General features: G+C 34.9%; 2 protein-coding genes across 3 annotated transcripts; one reads left to right on the plus strand and one right to left on the minus strand.

Annotated features, from left to right (window-relative positions):
• Positions 1-1,373: 1,373 nt before the first annotated feature.
• LOC105282320 (hemicentin-2) lies at positions 1,374-17,850 on the plus strand. Its single transcript, XM_011344211.3, has 6 exons — positions 1,374-2,400; positions 6,419-6,588; positions 8,988-9,198; positions 10,945-11,072; positions 15,549-15,717; positions 15,893-17,850. The coding sequence occupies exons 1-6, from the start codon at positions 2,361-2,363 to the stop codon at positions 15,997-15,999; spliced, it is 825 nt and encodes a 274-aa protein (XP_011342513.1). The 5' UTR covers positions 1,374-2,360; the 3' UTR covers positions 16,000-17,850.
• A 664-nt stretch (positions 17,851-18,514) lies between these two features.
• LOC105282321 (probable cytosolic iron-sulfur protein assembly protein Ciao1) lies at positions 18,515-22,245 on the minus strand. 2 transcript variants are annotated; one of them, XM_011344213.3, is made up of 5 exons: positions 21,868-22,240; positions 19,414-19,815; positions 19,225-19,333; positions 18,988-19,152; positions 18,515-18,884 (listed from the first exon to the last, which is right to left on the minus strand). In XM_011344213.3, exons 2-5 carry the CDS (start codon positions 19,801-19,803, stop codon positions 18,616-18,618), a joined length of 933 nt encoding a protein of 310 aa, XP_011342515.1. In that variant the 5' UTR covers positions 19,804-19,815; positions 21,868-22,240; the 3' UTR covers positions 18,515-18,615. The 2 variants fall into 2 exon arrangements, with proteins under 2 accessions (XP_011342515.1, XP_011342514.2); XM_011344212.3 differs by lacking the exons at positions 18,515-18,884; positions 18,988-19,152; positions 19,225-19,333; positions 19,414-19,815 and adding exons at positions 19,911-20,570; positions 20,781-21,242 and having other exon boundaries at positions 21,868-22,245.
• Positions 22,246-22,371: the final 126 nt, after the last annotated feature.

Raw genomic sequence — 22,371 nt, forward strand, 5'->3', positions numbered from 1 at the left:
AAAGAGCGATTTCTGTGATAAAACAGTTTTGCAACATATTATTCCCAAAACGATGCATTATTTCATAAATTTACGCCAACAAAGTATTATTTTGCTCTAATTATATTAAATTTGCATATACAATTATTATTTAATCATTCACGATGTGAAATTGAGTTTTACAACTTATTTATTCAATTAATCTTGTTTGGTAACAACATGAAAATCGATGTAAAACACAATAACGTGAAATACTACGGCGGAAGAAACGAGTAACACTGATAAGCCGATTATCGATCAAAGGGTAGAATGTTACTGCGATGCAACGATTGACGCAGGGGGAAAATGAATCTCCGCGCGAACAACACTCTAAAATTTACCGTAAAAATACCAGGAATTCCAGATTGAGACTCGGAAAAAGTGAAAGCAAAACGGGCACGCGCAAAAGTCGGCCAAGTGGCAGAACCGATCAAGTACGGAATCCGCTTGATACCGCCAAGTTTTCAAATATCCGAATCTTATTTATTTCGTATTTTCAACTGTTCGCAGGGCAAAAAAGTTTCAGAAAGTAATATATTAGATATTCCATTTTTAGGATGATTCAAAATGAAGCGAACATATTAAAATTAGATTAAAAATTAATTTATAATAAATAATACAACTGTGCTCGAGGGCTCATAAATATGATGAAAGATACCAAGGCTATGGTTTTTGTTCATTATAATTATTCTAGACTGTAAGGGAAAAATATTGCGTAGGTATACTTAAGCATTGCGAAAAACTCAAGCAATCAGAATATGGAGTGCTTTAATTAAAAATGTTTATTTTGCATTTCAAAGACGGCATCCCTGTTATAAAAAAATTTAACGCTCTCTATATAAATTATTGTTCTCGATATAAATTATTCAAATCTGCGCTAACGTTTCAAACACATTTGCTGCCTTCCTTTACTGTTCATAAAACAAGATGCGATTCCGATAACGAAGAGCGAGGTGTATTCAGCTACGTACGACTTCCGTGTACACACTGAGAGATTCCAACTGACTGGACCAACATCGTAAACTCGACAAAAAGCAGCGGCGAAGAAAAAACAAAGATGAATCTTATGGGATCCACTGCCAAGTTTAATCGGCGCCGTGGTATCTCGGGGCGGTATTCGATTCCCGGATTCCCGGCTAGGGATGTTGTGTACGAGGGGAGCGAGAGCAAGAGATAGGGAGAGATGGGGTGGAAGATGTGCGAGAGAGAGAGAGGGAAGGAGAAAAAGGAAGAGTACACGAGAAGGAACGTGCGCGATGGCGATGATAAAACGAAGAGGGATACACGCTTGCGCCAGGAATATCACCCTCGTCTCCTCGCACATTGCACTGCGAGGGGTCGAGAGAGCGGGGCGTGTGCGAGGATAGATGGCAGGGCGTCTCTCCCGGGCCGCGCAGGGCCGCGCAAAGCCGCGTTGCACGCACTGTCAGTTCAGTTCAGTTATGCTCGGATATCCGTGCAACGAGTGACCATTGTGTGGATCAGTCTGCCGATCTCGAGATCATCCCCCATTCTGGAGAGCGCGGCGTGTCCGATCGTGATCGCGAGATCGGACCGCGAGGCCGCTCAGATCGGCACCCTCGACGCTTGCCGAGACGCACCAAAGACACGCCTGTCGCCGGGTAGAAAAAAGGATGCACGTTTCTTGCCGACGATGCGTTCGTTTACCCTCAATGGGATTGGCTCGATTCCTTATACGATGATAGCCGATATATTTATGGCATAGAGTAGCGAAAAAATTAGATACAGCGTCTACGAGAGACAGTGCGAGTCGATTCGAGAGGTTCGAGAGATCCAAAGATATGCTGAAGATTCCGTACTTTAAATGACGAGGCAAGCGACGATTAACGAGTGATTTCCTCGAGGGTGTGATAAGACGAGGCTCGAGAAAGAGGGAAAGATAAAGATCCGTAGAGATGCGCGTATCACGCCCCGTCGGCGCTTTTCAATTACGCGAATCTAGATCGCAAAGCTGTTAGCGAATTAAGCGGAGGCTTGAGAGCGGACTATGCGGGCTAAACGCGAGATGGAAAGAGGAAAGTAACGATCGTATCGTGCCGTCGCGATGAGAAATCGTATCCGGATAAATTCGCAGAGCCAACGTAGCGACGTGACAATACCATGGAGCGTAAAAGCAAGAAGAACTGGAAATGGTCGATTTATCCGATAAACTCATCTTGATCACGTTTGCCGGCACGCTGCGCCAATTTCGCGTACAAAGTCCGAAACTCGCGGGCAATTTTCACGACCTGCAGAATTCATTCACTCGCCAGAATCGATCGGGCTTGGGTACGAGGAAGAAATCGACGAACACTCCGCGAAGCGACTATGAGAGATAAAAAATGAGGTGTCTAATCTTGACCCTCGGTCTGCTGGTTTCGGGTAAGTCAAATAAATCGCATTTGGAAATAGCTCGATATTGCTCGTGTCATTAATCATTCGTGCGTTGCCGGTGCCGACGACACGTCAAATCTCTTCCTAACGTACAATTGCAGCGGAAGCGAAATCCGCGTTTAGAGGAAAATGGGCTTGTGAACGTTCAATAGCCTCGAATGTAGCGTAAGATGAATGTGCTGCCAAATGATGCATTAGTAACACTTTCGACAATCCAAATTTGATATCAATCAAATGATATTCACTGATAATTACCTCACACATCAATTTACTAAACATCAATTAACTGTTATTGATATCATTTTCATGTACATATTGGCTCAACAAATGTGAGATATTCTTCTAGAGGATTTATTGGCTCCATTTTTATCCATTTCTATCTCGCACGTCATTCTGGAACAACGCCAAAACGAGATAACATCGAAAGATTTAAATATTCAAAATTATTTGAGTTGAAAAATGTTATTATATAAAGGTACTAACATAAAAACGAGGAATTTATTTTATTTTCATATCGTTCTGAAGTTATAAAAGCTTTAATAACTTTTACTCTATGAAGTCGCAAAAATAGATATAAAAGAAATTGTCATTCATATAGAGAGCAATTGTTGACGGTTTATATTTACCGTTTATTCACTTTGAGATATCCAATTCGTTTAATGTAAAGTAATGACAGTCAAAATAGATTTACGGTCTCATTTGATACACAAACACCGAAATACATGCTCATTTTCTCTTTTCAAACAGATTAATAACATTAACATGAACGCGAAGCGAAGTATGGATTTGGCAGCACGCAAACTACCTCTTTACATTGCGAAACGCGTCGAATATTTTTCACTTTTTCAGGAGAAGTCACGCGATGTAATGTTATGTAGTTAGGCAAGCGGAATACCGCCGGTATATTATAGCGAGTTTAGTTAGCTTCCAAACTTAGTCTCAACTTTGTAATAACTTTGTCTAAATATTAGCCTTGTCCGAAATATGGGTTTAAATAGCAATTAACCCAAAAGCCACATGCACATTACATGTAAAGGGGCAGGATATATAATTTTGCACAAAATAGTGCAGTAAAAAAAGTATCCAAAGTTGGCGATGCAAACTTCAGCTTTTTATATTATACACATTGCAATATCGAAAATCATTCAGCAGTTATTTGAGTTTTACAATTTAAAACGTAACAAAAAGTAAAGTTGGTATTCTACATTTTTTTCGCTTTAACAGTTTCGGTAATTACTTTCTTTATCTTAACGCCGAATCTTTATATCCGTTCAATAATAAGCGGACTGGAAAAATTATTACACTGAACTTTTGCACTTTAGATAAAAATTTCATTGATCCGTGAACTTGATAAGTTCGCAACCTCGAAATAACGATTTTCAGTTTTTTACGCCCTAGTTCATATTTTCTAAAATAATTCTGGGAAAGAGCTAAAACTCATATTTTTTTCATTCCTCTTTTGCTAACAGTCAGATTAATATTTATTATTAAAATGCTGGTAGATTAGAAAGGGTAAAATTCATAAGTTCTAAAATAAAATTAATAAGCAAAAATTATGTAATACTGTAAGATGATTTTTCACAATTGAATTGCTCTTTTTAATTGCTCTTTAAAATTTAAGAAATTGGACCTTTTCTTTTAACCTGCTGCAGTTAGGAAATGAGATTAAAAAGCCTCGAGAGCGTATAAACGCTTTTACGTCGTGATAACATTAACGTCGTGATGACCTTTGAGAACATTGATATCTTTTAATGCTGGCTAATGAATCAAAATTAAGCGTCTTAGACTTGCGTAATTGCTGAATCCGCAATTGGCCGTCGCGAAATGTAAAATGGACAGCATTTATGCAATACTGCTCTAACAGGTACACTAAGGTACACTAAACAGGTACACCAAGAAGAAATTAAATCCACTGTGCATCGCTGTAAGAGCAACTAACTGTAGAGCATGAAGAAAACATTTCCACCCCCCAGGAGAGGGTGGAAAATCCTGATATGTATTTTAACGTGGGTTATGCGGGGCCGCGTAAATCCCACGGAAGCGCAGGGAGATAAATATTTACTCGCACAACTACCTGCATCCCCCTTTTAAAGAGTTACCCTTTTTCGAGCCGCATTCATTTTTAACGTGCGATATTCCGACGACGGTTCTATCGGATTTGGAAATTGTATTGCCGATGTATCGCAAACGGAATCTTTCTTTTGCGAGAAATCGCGTACATGCTGCACCTCGCGCATCTCATTTATTATATATAACAAGTTCTTTCGCGTTGTTACACATTTTCGCTATTAACGTTACGAAGAGCGTACTCAGCCTTCAAGTTGCCGCTTATGTACAAACGGCTACATATTTACGAGCTATATGCGTCCAACTAAAGTTACGAACTTGCCTGTGTGAACGATAGACGATTCACAGTGCTGGAGAATTTGATAAATGAGAGTAATGCGGAGTTCAAGCTGTCAATTTTCACTATTTCACTGCTATTTATGAATATAATACAGGCATGCGCTATGCTGCACAGCACGTTGAATCGAATTGCATTTCTATATCTTGTTTACGAACAAATGTTAAACATTGCGTTTCAATATTCGCTGCAAAACGTGAGAGAGCACTCCCAGAAAAAAAAACAAATATGCGTTTGTTAATATTCTCCTGATGTATATGAATAATTTTTATAAAGTTTCCTGAAGCTTCCAGAGTTGCAGGAGATTCTGCGAACTTGAAAGAAGATAAAGAAGAGAAAGAGAGCTTAAGATAAGAAACGCGTGACGGAAAACATTTTCCTTTGTCGAAAAAGAAGAAAAACTTTTTATGGAAATTTTAGATGTAGAATAAATCAAAGGAAGACGAGATAGAAGAAAATTGATTATAAAACAGCAGAGTAAAAGAGTGAAAAGTTTTTGAGTTATAACCCGCTGCAAATAACGAGCTCTCTGCACAAATTGAGCTTCGTGGACGCATATTGTTGGAACATTATTTATCGTTCAATTCCATGTTGACTTTATTCTAAAAAGAAATTTTTTAATTCCATACTTTTATTGCTACATCATCAAATATTGAAACTTTCTGAAATTATATAACAGACGTGTAATACTTTTCTCGATATTTTTACTGATATTCACGAAAACCAGTTTATAGAGATCAATAGAGGATATCAATAGAGAGACGAGACATCTTTTTACGTCTCGAGTAATGTGTCCTTTTTTTCCTTAACTGACATAGTCATGCAGCTTCTCATAGATTTTCTTTGGTTGCAAAAGGAAACTTCTTTATGAGAAAAAATTGTACTGTGATAATAGTGCTAAAAAATTACAAAGAAGGTATTTGGTGAGAAAAGCAGGTTTTACCTTATTTCATGGGTAAAATGTTTGCTGAAAGACCGAGGGGAAAACTGAAAGATAAATTTAGCGATCGTTTAGGGTCATCTGTGCAAACTCTACAAGATTTTAAAAATATTATTCATTTAAAAATATTATTATATTATTATAAATATTATTCAGTTACATTCAAAACTGTGATATTATACAAAGCAGTGTTTTAATACATTCGTGTACATGTATAACATTTAATTTTATCTCGCAATGGAAAGTGGACAATAAGAATTAAACAGCATCGTTAACCCGAGAATAGCACGACTTTTTATAACGACCGCACGCGATGTATGCGTGCGATACTTTGTTCTACCTTAATAAACCAGGTTTCTTTATTACACACTGCATATGACAACAGTAAAACAACTAAAAAATTTCTAAGAGAATATCTGAAAAAGTAGGACACAATTAAAATTATCGTTTATCTTTAAAAGCGTTTTTTAGAGACCTATTTTCCGCCTATGAAAATTTAATACGCGATGTAATACCGAAATTTTTATTCAGACTGTTTCCCTCGAAGGGCATGGCAGTGATATATCGCCTTGATTCTGAGCGGTGTACATTGCACTCTCTGCAACCACTATTACGTTGAAAAATTTAGACAGACGCTAAAATTGTGTTGTGTTTGTTCCAAGTGCAAGGACCTATCCATTGTACGGCCGATCGTAGGGTATATGAGGATCGCGCATCGGAGCCGCTCGATCGAGGGCCGTATTTCGACATCTCAGCCTCTCGCAATGTGACAGCTCTCGTTGGAAAAACGGCGACACTGAACTGTCGAGTACGAAATTTGGGCGATCGAACGGTGAGCAAGATATCCTTTCTCGTTTCTCTGATAACAAGTAACTTTGTTTCTGTAGAGAGAATGCAATTGCATGGTATGTGATCTGACAATTGTCAGCTCGTAGAGAATACGTATTTAAGTTGGAATACAATTTCATTTATCATCATTGTCTAAATCAATATTTTCTTCTAAGATATGCGTAAAGAATTTAAGGTAAGCACCAACACTGTTACATAACAGAATCTGATAATATTATGCATAAACTGCCGTTTTCTACAACAAAAGCCGTTTTATATTTATGTTTTAGTTACATCATGCGCGTTATAATAACCAATAAAGTTTAATACAATAGTGTATTTTAATAACATTACAAGTTTCGCGTAGAACATAAATAAGTATCGATAAAGAAAGCCTTTCTAAAGCTCATTTCAAGCTTCCTTGTATAGAAGAGCGAATTTAAGTGATAAAGTTTCCGCGAATATTCTTCTAGTAGACTGAAATAAGTTCTTCCAATATCGAAAAAAAATATTCAATTTTAGCCTCATAACATGCATTTGTAGCTTGTGAGTGCCACTCTGGTATATGGAAATCGCCTGTCAGTGCTAAAAATATTTCTCGCTGGTCGTACATTTCTGCCACAACAGCTTTATCAGGGATGGATTCAGTTAAACCGAAATAGTCTTATCGTTAGTTAGACACAATATTACAAATCTATTCTATAAATGTGTGATTTATTTCTTCCATAAGTGTGCCGAATCATGCTTGTCAAGAGTTCTTACAGCATATATTTTCCAATAAATAAGAAACATGACAAAATGAAATTAGCATTGTCACGGAAAATAAATACATACATACATACGTTATTTGTGACGTTCATAAGAGTTTATGATTAAATTATAAAGAAGAAGTCAAGAAAAGCGTGGCTATCGATATCATAAAACTTGCACGAGCCACGAAATTCGATATAAACTTAACTCCGGCCAGTTTCATACACTTTGTTCTATACGGCACTTTTTATCCGCACCACATGTATAATAAAGTTCGCTCATCACGGAACACTTATATAAAGAAGTAGAATGTCGTAGGGACAAGGATAGACAAGACACCGTCCCATTTTTCCTTTTTTTCCATCCAACTCGTGCGCCAGTACACTAGAGAGAAATTTTAGCAAAAAAAAGCGTATTCTTCTGCATCCTTCGCGTTTGAGCTTTCGCTCGTCGTGCCCGTCCCTATTTCGTTAACAAGGTTTTTTATATTTCATCGGCACAATCTGTCTCTTTGCTTCATCTGTGTGCGTAGATAGTTGAATTACTTTTTTCATAAAACGACGCAATATAAAATGTCAAGTTTCTAAAATTGTTATTTTAATAAAACATTTATTGTCTTGCACAATGAATTATACAAATTGATTGTAAAAGATTTCATATGTGAAAATGTTCAAGGAAAAAAGAAACATTTTATTTTCGAATTTTCAAGAAAGCATAACGATACAACTTATTAATATATTTATTAATATATTATACAAAAGTCTGCTAATTATGCGGATGAATAAGCAGATGTACGTCATAATTATGAAAGGAGAAAAAATAATGGATTAAAAGCTGTTAATGACTAACAAAAATCCATAAAAATATAAAAGTTCGATGTACGTCAATAAATCGCGGTTTCCGATTGACGACTAAATTATATTTCTCGGCACATGTATTCTCGTGGATGCAAAATTGCAATCGTTATTCTTCTTTTTTAAATTAAAGCTAAATTGAATATGCGTTTTCAATTAACATTGGCTGGAACGTAACTGCACATCGTAGGAACAAAGCTCACCTCACGGTTTTTGTGTCTGCACCTTTCGCTTCTTTTCATCTCAGCTTCGGTACGCCAAGCACGCATGTTCAAAACTCAATGAAGCCGTTTTTATGGCAGAATACGCATTTTCGTTTTACGTGTCCGGTATTTCAATATCGACTACATTTTCACTAATATAACACGTGCGAGCGCACATTGCATTTATGCAAATCAATCACGCCAATCTTTCATTCCTCTCTTCTCCTCTTTCTTTCTTTACACAATGAAGAACGCAGGATGCGTTTATTGTTAAATATCACTGGAAAAAATGTAAAATATACGTCAACCTCACAGATAGTAATTTGATAAGTTTGATTTTTCATACCGATATGGAAAATGAATAGCCTTACGTTTAATCGCGATTTCACCATTTCGCGAGACGAGACTATGAAATAGAGATCGTGTTCGCCACGTCCATACTCCATAGCAGCAAAACTGGAAACCACCTGAATTATACCGGCAAAATCCTCCTTGATCGAATTTGTGGAAACTCGTTCCACACTAGCTCAGCTGCGCGGTTTGCAGACGGGCTTGGCGAGCGCCTGACAAGAAAGATGCTACGGTGTTTTTTTCAGGTTTCATGGGTGAGGCACAGGGATATCCATCTTCTCACCGTGGGCGTCGAGACGTACACGTCGGACCAGAGATTCGTCGCGTCGCATTTTCCCCACACGGAGGACTGGACGCTACAAGTGAAATATCCTCAACGACGAGATTCCGGCACATACGAGTGTCAAGTGTCCACAACGCCGCCCATAGGTCATTCCATGCACCTCTCCGTGGTCGGTCAGTTCTCTCTTGCCGCCTCTTCTTCGTCCCGCTTCCGTTTTTCATCATGCTGGACCACGCGCCGATCCCGTCGCGGAAATTTGCGCTGTATCCATTTGCCGTCGGAAGCTTAATGTGCACCGCACGTGCATCGCGATATCCAACGGCACTTGCGCTACACCGCGGCCGCTGATTTACCGTATGACTTAATCATTCACGGGAAGTTTCTCAATGGGAGACACGCGGCCCAAGTGTTTTACCAGCACCTAGTCTGTACAATCTGTGTTTCGCGTTGACGATACCGATGAGCCCAGCGGGGAGAATTAAACTACCAGAAAACCGGGACATCGACTCCCTTCCTCGAGATTTTTGCAAAGTTCGTTCAAGTCTTCACGGAAACTCGTCAAACGCGTGGTTAGCAATTTCTGTGAACTTTGCGAATTATAGAAATTTCCGTCATTATGCGTGCTTGCGCATTCTGCGGATGTAGGTTTAATCACCAGCTTCTCCGACTCTAAACTCCAAACTTAATATTAACTTAGTATTAACAGCCTGCTGAGATTAATCCGCCGTCAATATAAATATTGCGAACTCGCGATAAAAGCTCTCTTTTGCTGATAATAACGATTATTATGCTGATAATATTGAACAAAAAGCAGACCATACTATAATAAATAGAATTGGTAAATAGGAGTTGAGATAGTAGGATGATATTCGACATTAGCAATGCATTATCCCCTCATAATGTGTTGTAACGTTTACTATCGGGAATGTATCCCCAATATCATATATTGCTCTTTGTTTCATGTAGTTAATACACATAATATGAATATTCTCAATTGAGATTTTATAATAATGCCGAAATGATTTAGTATGGATTATGAATTAATTATGGTTTCAATAAAAATTATATCACTACTTAAGCCAGATATAACGATACTGTAAAAGCATAAAATAAATTTGATATATTTTTATAAATTAATCTTTTGTAAATCATCTGTGGAATTATCAAGTGGGAAAAGATAACATAATTAAAGGGAAATTAATTTATACATCTAAAAGTTCAATTTAATATATCAAACTATATCAATTCCCGTTTAAATATTTCATTACCCTTTGTTAATGTTATATCGATAGTCTTGTATTATGTAATTATATGAATAATATAAATTCTATTAATACTATAACAAGAGAAACAATAAACTAGAAACGCACTATAATATGGTTACGTAAATTTAATTGGAAAAAAACAAATTTTCTGTACAAGAATATGCAGTAACTTTCTTTGTGATTTTTATGAAGCTTCTGTTAGTCCGGTAGATTACAATTTTTCTGTAAACTTTGTTAATTATGAAAATTATGAAAATTTTATGGAAATTTAAAATACGGAGTAGTTATTAAAACTAATATCAACCGAATATTTTTTAAAAAATAGAATCTTTTTATAAATTGCTCAAAATGACGCTGTTGTCTCTCTAACTGGATTAAATCATGTTTTATGTTTTATATCATGTCAGACGATGTTCTATTATCTTACAATATATCTAAATTAAAAGTGTAAGTTTACGGTTGACGAGCTGATCAAACTTCTATCGTAACAGGAATACAAAAGTAAAGTTTCGCATCATCCTTCGACATCATATCAATACTTTTGTGAATCTATATTAAAGATTACTGTGAAACATTAAATTCTTTCTTCTTAACATAAACACGTAAATATTTTTAAAACTTCTATTATATGTATTTCTATTATTGTCTTCATAGAGCCTGTCACTATGATCGTTGGAGAGCCAGAAATGTACATAAACAAGGAAAGCACTATGAACTTGACCTGTGTTGTGCGGCATAGTCCTGAACCCCCTATGACCATTTACTGGACTCACGATCACGAGGTAAGTTGTAGTTCAGTGCAAGTTTATATGACGGAATTGTGAAAAGGAAGAGAAGCGTTGACGAATTAACTTCCAATCGTTACTTATAAGAGACGTCGCATAAAAGACTGTAATTGAAATTCACAATTCTTCCACTTCCACTGTTCTAATGATTTCTCTCATTCAGATTATTCTCAATTGATCTATTCCGTCTCTCGGTGCGTGTGTGCGCGCTTGCCCATCTGACTTGTTTTAAACAAGTTTTTAAGTTTAAGATTCCAGAGTCGGAGAGCAAGAAAGGGGAAAACTTTTAATTTTAATATTACCTGCTCAAGGTTTCTTCTTGTTGAATTTTTAAATGTACGAATACCGTGGTAACTCGGCCTCATTTCTCAACTTCAAAACCTATCTCTTACCCCACTGTCCTTTCCTTTCCCTTACCACATAAAGTTTCTAGTGTGTGTATGTATGTGTGCGTGTCTTACCAACCCTAGTCGCATTATACAACACCTATTTCTCCGTTCGCGTCTGCTGTGCGCGCGGACTTCTACTTAAGTCTTATATTCTTACCTTCGAGCGCTTCACCGACTGTTCATCGCATTAACTCTCTTGTCGTCCTCACGGTCTCTTCCGTTTTGCAATCGTACTCGCCAATATTGTACATTGTATCCTCGTTCTTTTTTATTATCCCTTTTCAATGTTTCACTATTAGTTTAACAGTATCTCCTGAAAGTAGAATTACAGAGCTCGCGTGATAAATTTATTTAAAACATATCATCAAATTTAATTAGTAATGTGACTCGTTACTTTAATTCCGTTGCTTATTCGTATCTAATTTGCAAATGCGGTTTAAATATCATCATTCATAATCTATTATTGCATATTTTCTAAAATGATATACATAACTTTTATGCCAATAATGTATGAGCCATCCAATAATTCATCACTAATGTGTATATGTAATGTATAATGTATGATATAATTAACATTTAATTGGTCATTTTTCTCTCCATCGCTCTTTTTATTCCGTGCAGTTTCTTCTCCTTTCCCTCATGCTCGTGAACGACTTTACTTTCCTACTTTTTGCTGGTCTTCATCTTCCTCATTTCTTGTTCCCATTTAAAGAATTTAAAGAACTCGAGAATCCTTTCGCAATTCTCACCTGCGGGTCGAAATTTTTCTCTCTTATATGTCACTCTCTTTCTTACCCTATTTCCCAGAATTTGACTTTCTTCCGTCAAGCCCATTTGTTCTGTATTTCCCAATCCTGTAAGCTTTCACGTCGCGTGGAGATTTTCTATCGCGTACTTGTTCCGTCTCATCATTCGCTTTCTATCCCGGCCTGACGCTATTGCATCAGTAGTAGCCAACCCTGTCTCGATCTCTCGCGCGTTCGTTCGAATCTCGAGTGAAAAATGTGACGCGTACTATTTCTTACCAGCCTCATATTTTTCGTCTGTCTTTCGTGTTCCCGTCGCACGCATTCCTTCCCTATGACCTAGTTAACCCGGCCGTTTGTAGGGAGAATTATGCTTGTTGAGATATGCCGCGTATGCAACATAAATATCGGTAAACGCGCAATCACGTTACCGTCTCGTTCCGTATAATTGATTTCACCCGACCATCAGTCTCCATCAATTTTGCTACGTATGATCGTATAATGTTCGCCATTATATTATATGTTGTAATCGTCAACTGAAATCAAACGAAAATGTTGAGAACCAGAAACGTGCCAAAATTACAAGAGTAAAGATATTGTCGAGACGAGTCGAAAAAGCCAAGACAAAAGACCAAGATACCTCCATACTTAAAGATTGCAGAAGAAACATTGATTTTTCTTTCGCTCTATCTCTTTCCCTTTGAGATTATTATTTCATTTCTCAACATCTCTGAGTAAACTTGAAGACATCAATTTAGAAGATTTTCATATACATATATTTTGAAATTTATCAAAATGAACGTCTCAGCAAGTGTTTGCATTTTTTGGATAAAATATACAGCGCAATTCAGTTTTCTGTAACTCAGAAACAAAATCATATTGGACTGAACTTTATTTACTTGTAGTAGCATCATATATAGCAAATGCCCTATATTTATCAATCAAAAAACAGCAAGGGGAAAAAAGGTATATGTGTAGGGTTCGAAGGATCTCACAGTAATATTCTCAAATATTCACAGTGATTTTCTCAGGGAGAAAAATGTATAATATTATACCCGAGAATTTATAGAAACATGTAAAAATAGAAGAACTTTTTTCAACGCTAAATGTTACTGGTTTGGTATCTCGAATTTTCAGAATTTTTGACATTTTGTGGTTCACCAACAGCACTCAGCTGTCGAGCCATTGTTACATTGGAATTTGCTGACAGCATGTAGCGTAGTAACAGTATATAGGCGTTGATGCGCGTTGGATCGGCTTACGAAATGGGAATATGTTAATATTATCCATTAAGCTTAAATTTCCATTACGGGAAAATTTAATGAAAATTAAACGTTTTCATTTTTAAATACATTAAAAAAAATACTATTAAGATACCTTATCATTTTAATTAAATAGTACATATAAAATGTACAATTAATTACATGTACGTACATGTAATTAATTAATTATTAATTATAAATATAAATATTTTAAATGTGCAAATAAGTGGCGACTGTTTATAAAAACATGTGTTTTTAATTGTAAATTATTTCAGCATTAAGTATACATTTTTTAAATCTCAAATATAAATATAAAATACCTATTTTACAATTGATTTTTAATTTTAACTTTTACAGGAAAATATAAATGAAATATGTTATATTTTATTATATAAAAAAGCAGAGACAAAGTATTTTTCGACTTCTATACTCGTTAAAAGCAAATGAAATATGTTCTGTTTTTTGTCTCCGAATATATAAAAAATAAAATATTGGAAAGATATATGATTCTCCCCATTTTTGCATGAAATGTAAAATCCTGAATTTTTTCCATCTCAGATTATTTTGGCAATTTTAATATTCTCATTAGAATTGTTACACATACACACACATACGCATATCAAATCCATCCATGTATTGACCAAGAGTATCTCTATATCAAAGCAAGGTATATCAATATTAGATATTAATATTAAATATATCTACGAATGGAAGCTTTTAATAAATTAAATATTTAATTCATGAATATTTAATTTATAGAATTAAATATCTTGTAGTGTTGTAAATATCAAAAAACTAATTTCAATTTACAGAGATGTAATTAAAGCAATATAATTCAATATAATCAAACTATATTTTTGTGAATATTGACAACATATTCTGTATTTTTATCTTTTCGTCATAAAAGCAGATTGCTATTCTTTTAAATGAACAATTATTCGAAATGTTATGATATTAAATGAGAATCAGAGCGATTAAAGTGTGTGTGTGTGTGTGTGTGTGTGTGTGTGTGTGAATGTGTAAAAAATAATTTAGTTGTATGATAGCATTTACTTCGAGAAATATAAGAAAAAAGTATAAAATACACGGATATTATTTATTAGCGAATTGAACTTACCCTTGGATTTTTACGAATTAAAAAATTAAACACATAATGTGCAAAAGACAGCAGAAAAAATAGGTAGGAAAGAGATAGAAAGAAGAAAGAGAAAAACAAAAATTATAAGCTATTAATTAGCTTGTTTGGCGTTAACAAGTTATAAATAAAATGAACGAACGAAATTAATCAGCGGAAGTAAAGTAGATATAATTTCAATTACTATTTTTATATGTAATAGGAGAAAAATATATTTTATATAAATAACATATCATCTAACCGTTATATTTTTGAATTTTGGATATTTTGTTAAAAAAGTTTCTTGAAAATCCTACAATGATAACATATGAGTGATTTATTTTGAGAGTGCTATTAGTCGAGCTTTAACATTATGAGTTTCAACGAAATGCGGGCATAAACTGATACTCACTATATCGATTTTACCAAAGTTTTCAAACTAGATTTCCGCAGTGTGCAAACCAGAATATGTGATCGGAGTGAAGAAGAGTTATATAGCTTTTATAGCCTACAGAATATACGTGAGCGTGCCAAAATGTGTTTACCTAGTTAACTCCAGTTAACTATAATATATTATAACATATTTTTCTTACGCGAATTAAAAGAAGAAATTGTAAAAATAGAAATTTCATATGAATATTTGATATTACATGAATATTACATAAATCTTATATTTTAATACAATTTATTATTAATTATCTGTGCTGCTGTATGCTTTTTAAAAACTCAGTTCAAGAATTAATCCTAGAAAGGTATTGCACGAATAATGTCTTAAATATTTATGTAATATCGAATTAAATAAATTGATCGGTGCCAGCCAATATTACTGGCAATTTTCTTAATTAGAGATTAATTAATTATCCAATTACTTGAGCTTCTTGTCAACTTGACGAAGCTTTTGTGTAGACGCTGTAGGAAGAAATTTAATTAGAATAACATTTTTCCGGAATTATACGTGATAGGTGATCAATTATGACAGCCCAAGAGGTGGGGTATCGGTTATCACAGAGAAAGGCGAAGTAACGACGTCATACCTTTTAATTCAACGTGCTCAACCGGCGGATAGCGGACAATACACCTGCCATCCCAGTAACGCTAACACAAAGACAGTCCTAGTTCATGTACTTAATGGTATGTATACTTATTAATCTCCTAAGGCACCTGCTATATTACACTTATAACGTTTGTATAGCGACCCAATATACCTCTGGTAATAATCTCCATCTAGGAGAAAATAAATATTATCCCGCGCGAGCCTGTATTAATGTAATTAAAAAAAAAATGTGTTAATCTTTCGGTTTTCCAGGGGAACATCCAGCTGCGATGCAGCATGGCGGGCAGCTAAGATTAGCCAATCTACCTTTTGTAATGATCTCAACGACGCTGTTGACCTTCCTGAATCATCCTTATTAATCGTAGAGCTGGACCATTATAAACGTTAGCTGAAAACATTCCTTCGAAATTTCTTTTCGCACTGATACCACCTAATTTTCCGCGAAAAAAGGATAGCGTGACTATCTATCGTTGAACATTGAAGAGCTCGTATGAATAGACGATCGATAAAATAAACTTGCACAAGTTTGAGAGTCTTTTTACGATGACGTGACTTATATTATACTCTCCTTAATATACTTTCGTGTTATTAAAAGAGAAATATATGTTGTCATTATCCAACAGTTATCATCATATATCCCTTATAATTTATTATGAAATATTTTTTAAATTAATTGCCCTTTATCATTGTTCTTTTCAATTAAAGCTTTCCTTTATATCTATTATTAAATGTTTTCTGTAGAAGTTGAACGTCATCTATATCGCTTGTGTTTGGAAAGTCAATAAAAGCGTATCTTGTAAAAGTTAACGGAGACGAATATAATGGATAAAAAAAAGAAATTTTATCTTGAAATACGTTGGGACATTGCAATATAAACGCGATGTAAGGACATACGAAGACAAAACAAATGTATTATTTGCGGTGGAAACGGAAAAAAGAGCTTTTTAACACAAAAAGATGTAAAAACGAGAAGAAACTTTTATTGGTGCTAAAATACTGTAAATGTGCAATTTAGGGTGGAGACAGGGTAGCGAAAATCGAATATATTTGTGAAAATAATTGCCGAGTATCTATTCGAACGGCTCACCTCGAGCTGCAGATAATGTTACATTTGTTTTATCATGATTTACATACGACAATACGTTGCGCTTGCCAAAAGAATGTGTACGTGTTACTGTTAAAAACTATAGATTAGATTTTAACATAGATATATATGTTAAAATCTCTATCATTATGTTACGAGGAAAACGCGCATATAAGAGTATATATAAGATATGATATAAAATGGCTAAAACGCTCGAGGCGCTCGATAATATATAAATGACTGTGTCAGGTTGATGTAACTGGAATCATTTGCATAAACAATGCAAGTTTTTAAAAGACAAGTGCTTGTTAATGATTGTCTTCGACACAAGGGAACCCAATGGCTATGATCGCTACAGTGAAGCTACGAAAAATGCGCTTTGTTAATCATCGAATACGAATCTTGCGCATAATCATGTTAGAATCCTATTCTGATTCTATTCCATTCACTGGACGATGTATCAGTCTCTGATAACATTTTATTTTATATTAAATAAACTTGTTTGATAATGAGCATTTGCGTCGCTTCGACACTGTTATAGAGCTCTAACATGGAGGCGATAAATTGTAATATACACGCTATAATTTAGCATCTATGATAATTATAACGGTCGAGATTATAGTAATTGAAAAAGATTTGTTCCTGTATACTGTTTGATGTACGATACTGTATCCTGTACGAACATCGACATGTAATGTGTCATTACCTTATTACGTAATACGTATACGTTAATACATGTAACAATACGTTATATAAAAGAAGAGGAAAAGAAGGAACCATAAAACCTGAACTTGGTAATCAATTAAGTAAAACGAAGAATAGCTTATTTTGATATTACATTGTGCATTTTAAAGATTTTTTAAGTATTGCATTTTAAGTGTTTAAGTATAAAGAAGTAAATAGATAGTTTGAGATTTTATCTTGTCGTCAACGATATGTGCTTGTATAACGTTATTGCCGTGCAAGTTAAAATTAGGATGTCAATGTGTATCATATGTTTTACCGTGAAAATTATTTAAATTTGTGTGGGCAATTAAACATTTTCGTCCACTTTTTGATTTGACGAATCTAGATATATAGCTGATTGTTATAAATATTTCATGCAAATAAATCTGTTATAGTTAAATCATGCGTTTCGATCGTGTGTCATTTAAGGTATTGCCACCTTGTGTTGATATTGAGTATAAAATTATTATATTAAAAATTGAGTTTTTATATTTATTAATTAATTTGTTAATTTGACAAATTGAAGAAATCAACTTATGAGAATCACAATTCAAATCCCATTCGGATTCAAATAAACAATCTGCTGAAATATATATGTTAAAACTATTAATTATGTTAATTTGACAAATTGAAGAAATCAATTTATGAGAATCAAAATTCAAATCTCATTCGGATCCAGATAAACAATCTGCTGAAATGTATATGTATGTACAGAATGCTTCAGATTACGTAGCTGTTAGATATTGCAAATTTGTTGACGAATTTGAAATCAATATTAGCAAAAATAGCTCAAATGATTTCAACCCAATTTAATTATTACTGATCCTTTAATAAATTAAAAATGATCACAAAAATACGATAACTCTTGTTGTTTCACTTTTAATGTACGTGATCGAAATACAATACATGTTGTTTGAAATATTCTGTATGTTTATCAAAAATGTTTCTGTTAGTTGTATTTGTCAGTTTCATCATGAACTCGAAATGTATGAATTAATACATGGTTCACTCTACCTACTTAAAATAGGAAGCGAAATAATTTATAACAATAAAGAATTTTTTTTATATGAGAGATTGTTTATATTTCCCTTGTATTATCCTGTTATGATACATATAAATATAATATTTATATCATATGAATACGTAAACATTTTCATATAATAATTCACACAGTTTGTAACGGATCCTTATCAGCTTTCGATACGTACACTTTGGCAGAATTTTGCAAGTTACTATTTAATATCGAAGCGAATGTATTCAAGAAACCACGCTCGGAATCAGAATGATTCGTTAGTATAACATGAGTCCCGCGATGTACTGCATCCAATACATCATGGTGCAACATTTCTCCCGTAAGATACAAGTCTGCGGATGTTTCTTTCACTACTGACACACCCGATCCGGCACAAAGCGCAACGGTATTGATATAACCGTCTAAAATGTAACAATAATCGTACAAAATAATGATTATGTTTTTCACACTCATCAAGTTTAATTCTCTCCGTGTCTGCGATAAATTATTTTTTCTAAAACTCACCCGTACCACGTGCACGTGCTAATCTCACGTGTTTCAGATTCGTTCGTTGCTTCACTAAATTTACCGCTTCATCGATAGATATTCGGTTCTTTAGAGTGCACAGTCTTCCCATTCCGTAAGTCACATTGTTCCCGTCTGGTTGAATCGGCTTGCTGCTCTCAATCTCTACAAATGCAAGTCTTTTTAAATGTAAAATGTTAAATGTTTCAATAGCCAAGTGCTACAATGGATTCTTACCAAAGGCTTCCGCTAACCAATCGTTCACACCACCCTTCACGGAATCAAAGCTAGTGTGCGGTGAGAAGACTGCAATCTTGTTCTCCAGGCATCGTGCTACTATTCGCTCCTGTTACGTGTACATAAACACAAGTCAATTTTTAGATGGTACCTCATATTACATGATTTTACCATTTTACATGATAATACCTTCCAAGAGTTTGTTGTAATAGATTTCAATGGCGCAAAAATTAGCGGATGATACGTAATAATTAAATCAGTTTTCAGTTGAATGGCTTCATCCATAACATCTTCGGTTAGATCATTTGTCAATAAAATACAGGACACAATTTTCGGTTGCGTTGGTTCAATCAGTAATCCAACGTTGTCCCATGAAGCTGCGAGCGAAGTGTCCGCAAATTTGCGTATGGCGTTTACGACTTCCTTTAAAGACATGCCGACTGGACTTTCCGCTTTGTTACTACTCATCATGCCTGTTGTTTTATATTGTTCGATATATCTGTACTGTTTTATGTATCTGTAGCGCAAGTAATAGTTATTGCTGGATAACTCCAAGATATTATATAAGCGCTTCAACATTTATATGTAATCCTAGAATAAAAAGAAAAAGAACTGTACAAAATATTTCTTCTTTTTTTATTCTTAGTAACGAAATTATTTTTCAATTTCATAACAAAGACATTCTATTATATATGTATATATACTCTTTGCTAATTTTAAGATCTAAGTAACAAAAGTACATGTCGCATATAGGAGAAACGGAACTACAATATATTTTCCTTAGTTGTATATTTATTTTATTCGTTATATGACCATATCTTCACAAAACTATCGTCACTTGATGACGCGAGTTGTCCAGGAACAACAGGATTCCACTGAACACAGTTAACATCCTGAGTATGCGCGCTGTCCATCGAGCAGACCATTGTAAAACTCGGTTGATGAGGATCGCAGTCATCGTCTTCCTTAAACACCCTGATGATATCGTCGCCGCATGCGGTCACCAACAAGCCCGTACTTTTGCACCAATCAATGTCGTAAATAGTTCTCGTGTGGTAACCCGAGAGTGTACATATGCATTTCCAGACAGGCTCGTTGTTTGGCGTAGCAACGCCCGTTTCGTTACCGGGCTTGTATTCCCGCCAAATTTTTACGGTTTTATCGTCGCTGCAGCTTGCAATCTGATTACCAGTTTTGTCCCAAGAGAGACTCCATACCGTAGATGTGTGAGATGATAAAGTTGCCACGCACGACCAATCACTATCGGCTAGATCTTCTTTAAACAGCTTTACTGTATTGTCGTAACTGGCAGATGCCAAAATCTCTTCATGCGGATGCCACCTCACCTAAAAGTGAATTGTTTTCATGTATTAAACATCAGAATAAATAGAATAAAAATTTATCTAATTTAATTAATTTATTAAATCAATTTTTCCTTAATTAAATCTTGGGAAAGCAACAAATATACTTGATTACTACACTTATGATAAATATGCAATTATTACAGGTGTTGCAAGTATTGTAATACTTTTCCAACAAATAAGTTCACAGCATACCTTTTTTACATCTTGAGTATGGGCGTTAATAACTGCAGCGCACTCGTATTCGTCGTCATTCACTTCCCATACCCACACAGATTTGTCTCGGCTACACGTGGCCAGTAGCTGACCCGAGATTGACCAGTTAACACTTTTCACCTCATTCTCATGCCCCTCCAATGTTGCATTGCATTCAAATTGTCCTGACTTTTTATCCCATATTGCGGTAGTCGCATCGAAACTTGCTGATGCAATATAGTTACCACAGGGAGACCAAGCTAATTCTCTAATGGTCCTAGAATGCCCTTCCGTAAGAATCATTTTTGTGACCCATTTAAGTCCCTCTGATCCCCATATTATAATTGTTTTATCCTCGCCGCAGGATGCTAGATTAGCACCCTTAGGATGCCAGCAAACACTCCACACTCTGCCCCTGTGCCCAGATAGCTTTTGCTTTAGTTCCAATGTACCCATTGCTACCTGCAACAGCAGAATTTATTTTTCATATAAAAAATTCCTTTCAATCAACAAATTTGAATGGAAGACTTTTGTGACTAAATATAATAATAAATATAATGAGACTAAAACTGATATCATATATATCAAGAATTATCACAGCAGCAAATAGGCATGTATGGAGTGTTTGCACATATTGGCTTTATTATAATAATAATAATTTATAATAATATATAATTCGATCCTTCTACATTGCTTTGAAGCAATTCTCATGTCGAAACATGTTTTGCTGTTTTGAAATCGTACGCTCGCGCTATCTTTCTTTACATATGATCGTTTGAGCTACTGATCTTTCGAACTATAATACATCGTTTTTGCTCATACATACTATAAAGTACACAGCATGTAAATTGTTTCATTATTTTTTCTGCTGATTCTTTTCAGTTTTATAATACACACTGTGTATAAAATTTATCTCTAATCTAGGTTATGCACGTGTTACTCATCATACACACATATATGTAAACACACACACACAAAACACTGTAATACAACCAGATTTGCTTCGATAAAAATTAATAATATTCGATTATAGTTACTCTTTTGTTTCATAAAAAACAATAAAATATAACAAAATTGTGATACTAACCGTTTTATGCCTTTAACAATACTGAAGAAAAAACAAGTTACTACTATCTTATCCTCTCATTATTATTAACAAGCACACGTGTCAATTTTATTTATAGAAAATGCGCTGATAATATGCAACATAAATGTTCAGAATATTTATAAGGATGATAACAGTATAGTTTCCACTTCGATGGATTTAATTCTATGACCGATAAGATCACAGGCAGGCCGTGAAAATATATACATGTCAACTAGTGGTCTGTTCTTTATAGCTGCACTGCTGAACTGGTGCAATGCGTTAAAGCGAGACAAGTATATTTTTCTCACTCCAACTCATTGCACCAATTCAACAGCGCAGCTATAAAGAACAGGGTACAGGTTAGAATACGTTGGGGCCACTGTTAGGGCTCGTGCACAATGAAAGACAATGAGAGGAATGAGGAACACAGAATAGAACATAAGGAATAAAAAAAAGGAATGGGGAATTAAATTTCGACCAATGGAAAGCCATGGATGCGTTCAC

The sequence above is a fragment of the Ooceraea biroi genome, chromosome 5 (assembly GCF_003672135.1).
Source record: "Ooceraea biroi isolate clonal line C1 chromosome 5, Obir_v5.4, whole genome shotgun sequence".
In the NCBI taxonomy this organism is placed as follows: domain Eukaryota; kingdom Metazoa; phylum Arthropoda; class Insecta; order Hymenoptera; family Formicidae; genus Ooceraea; species Ooceraea biroi.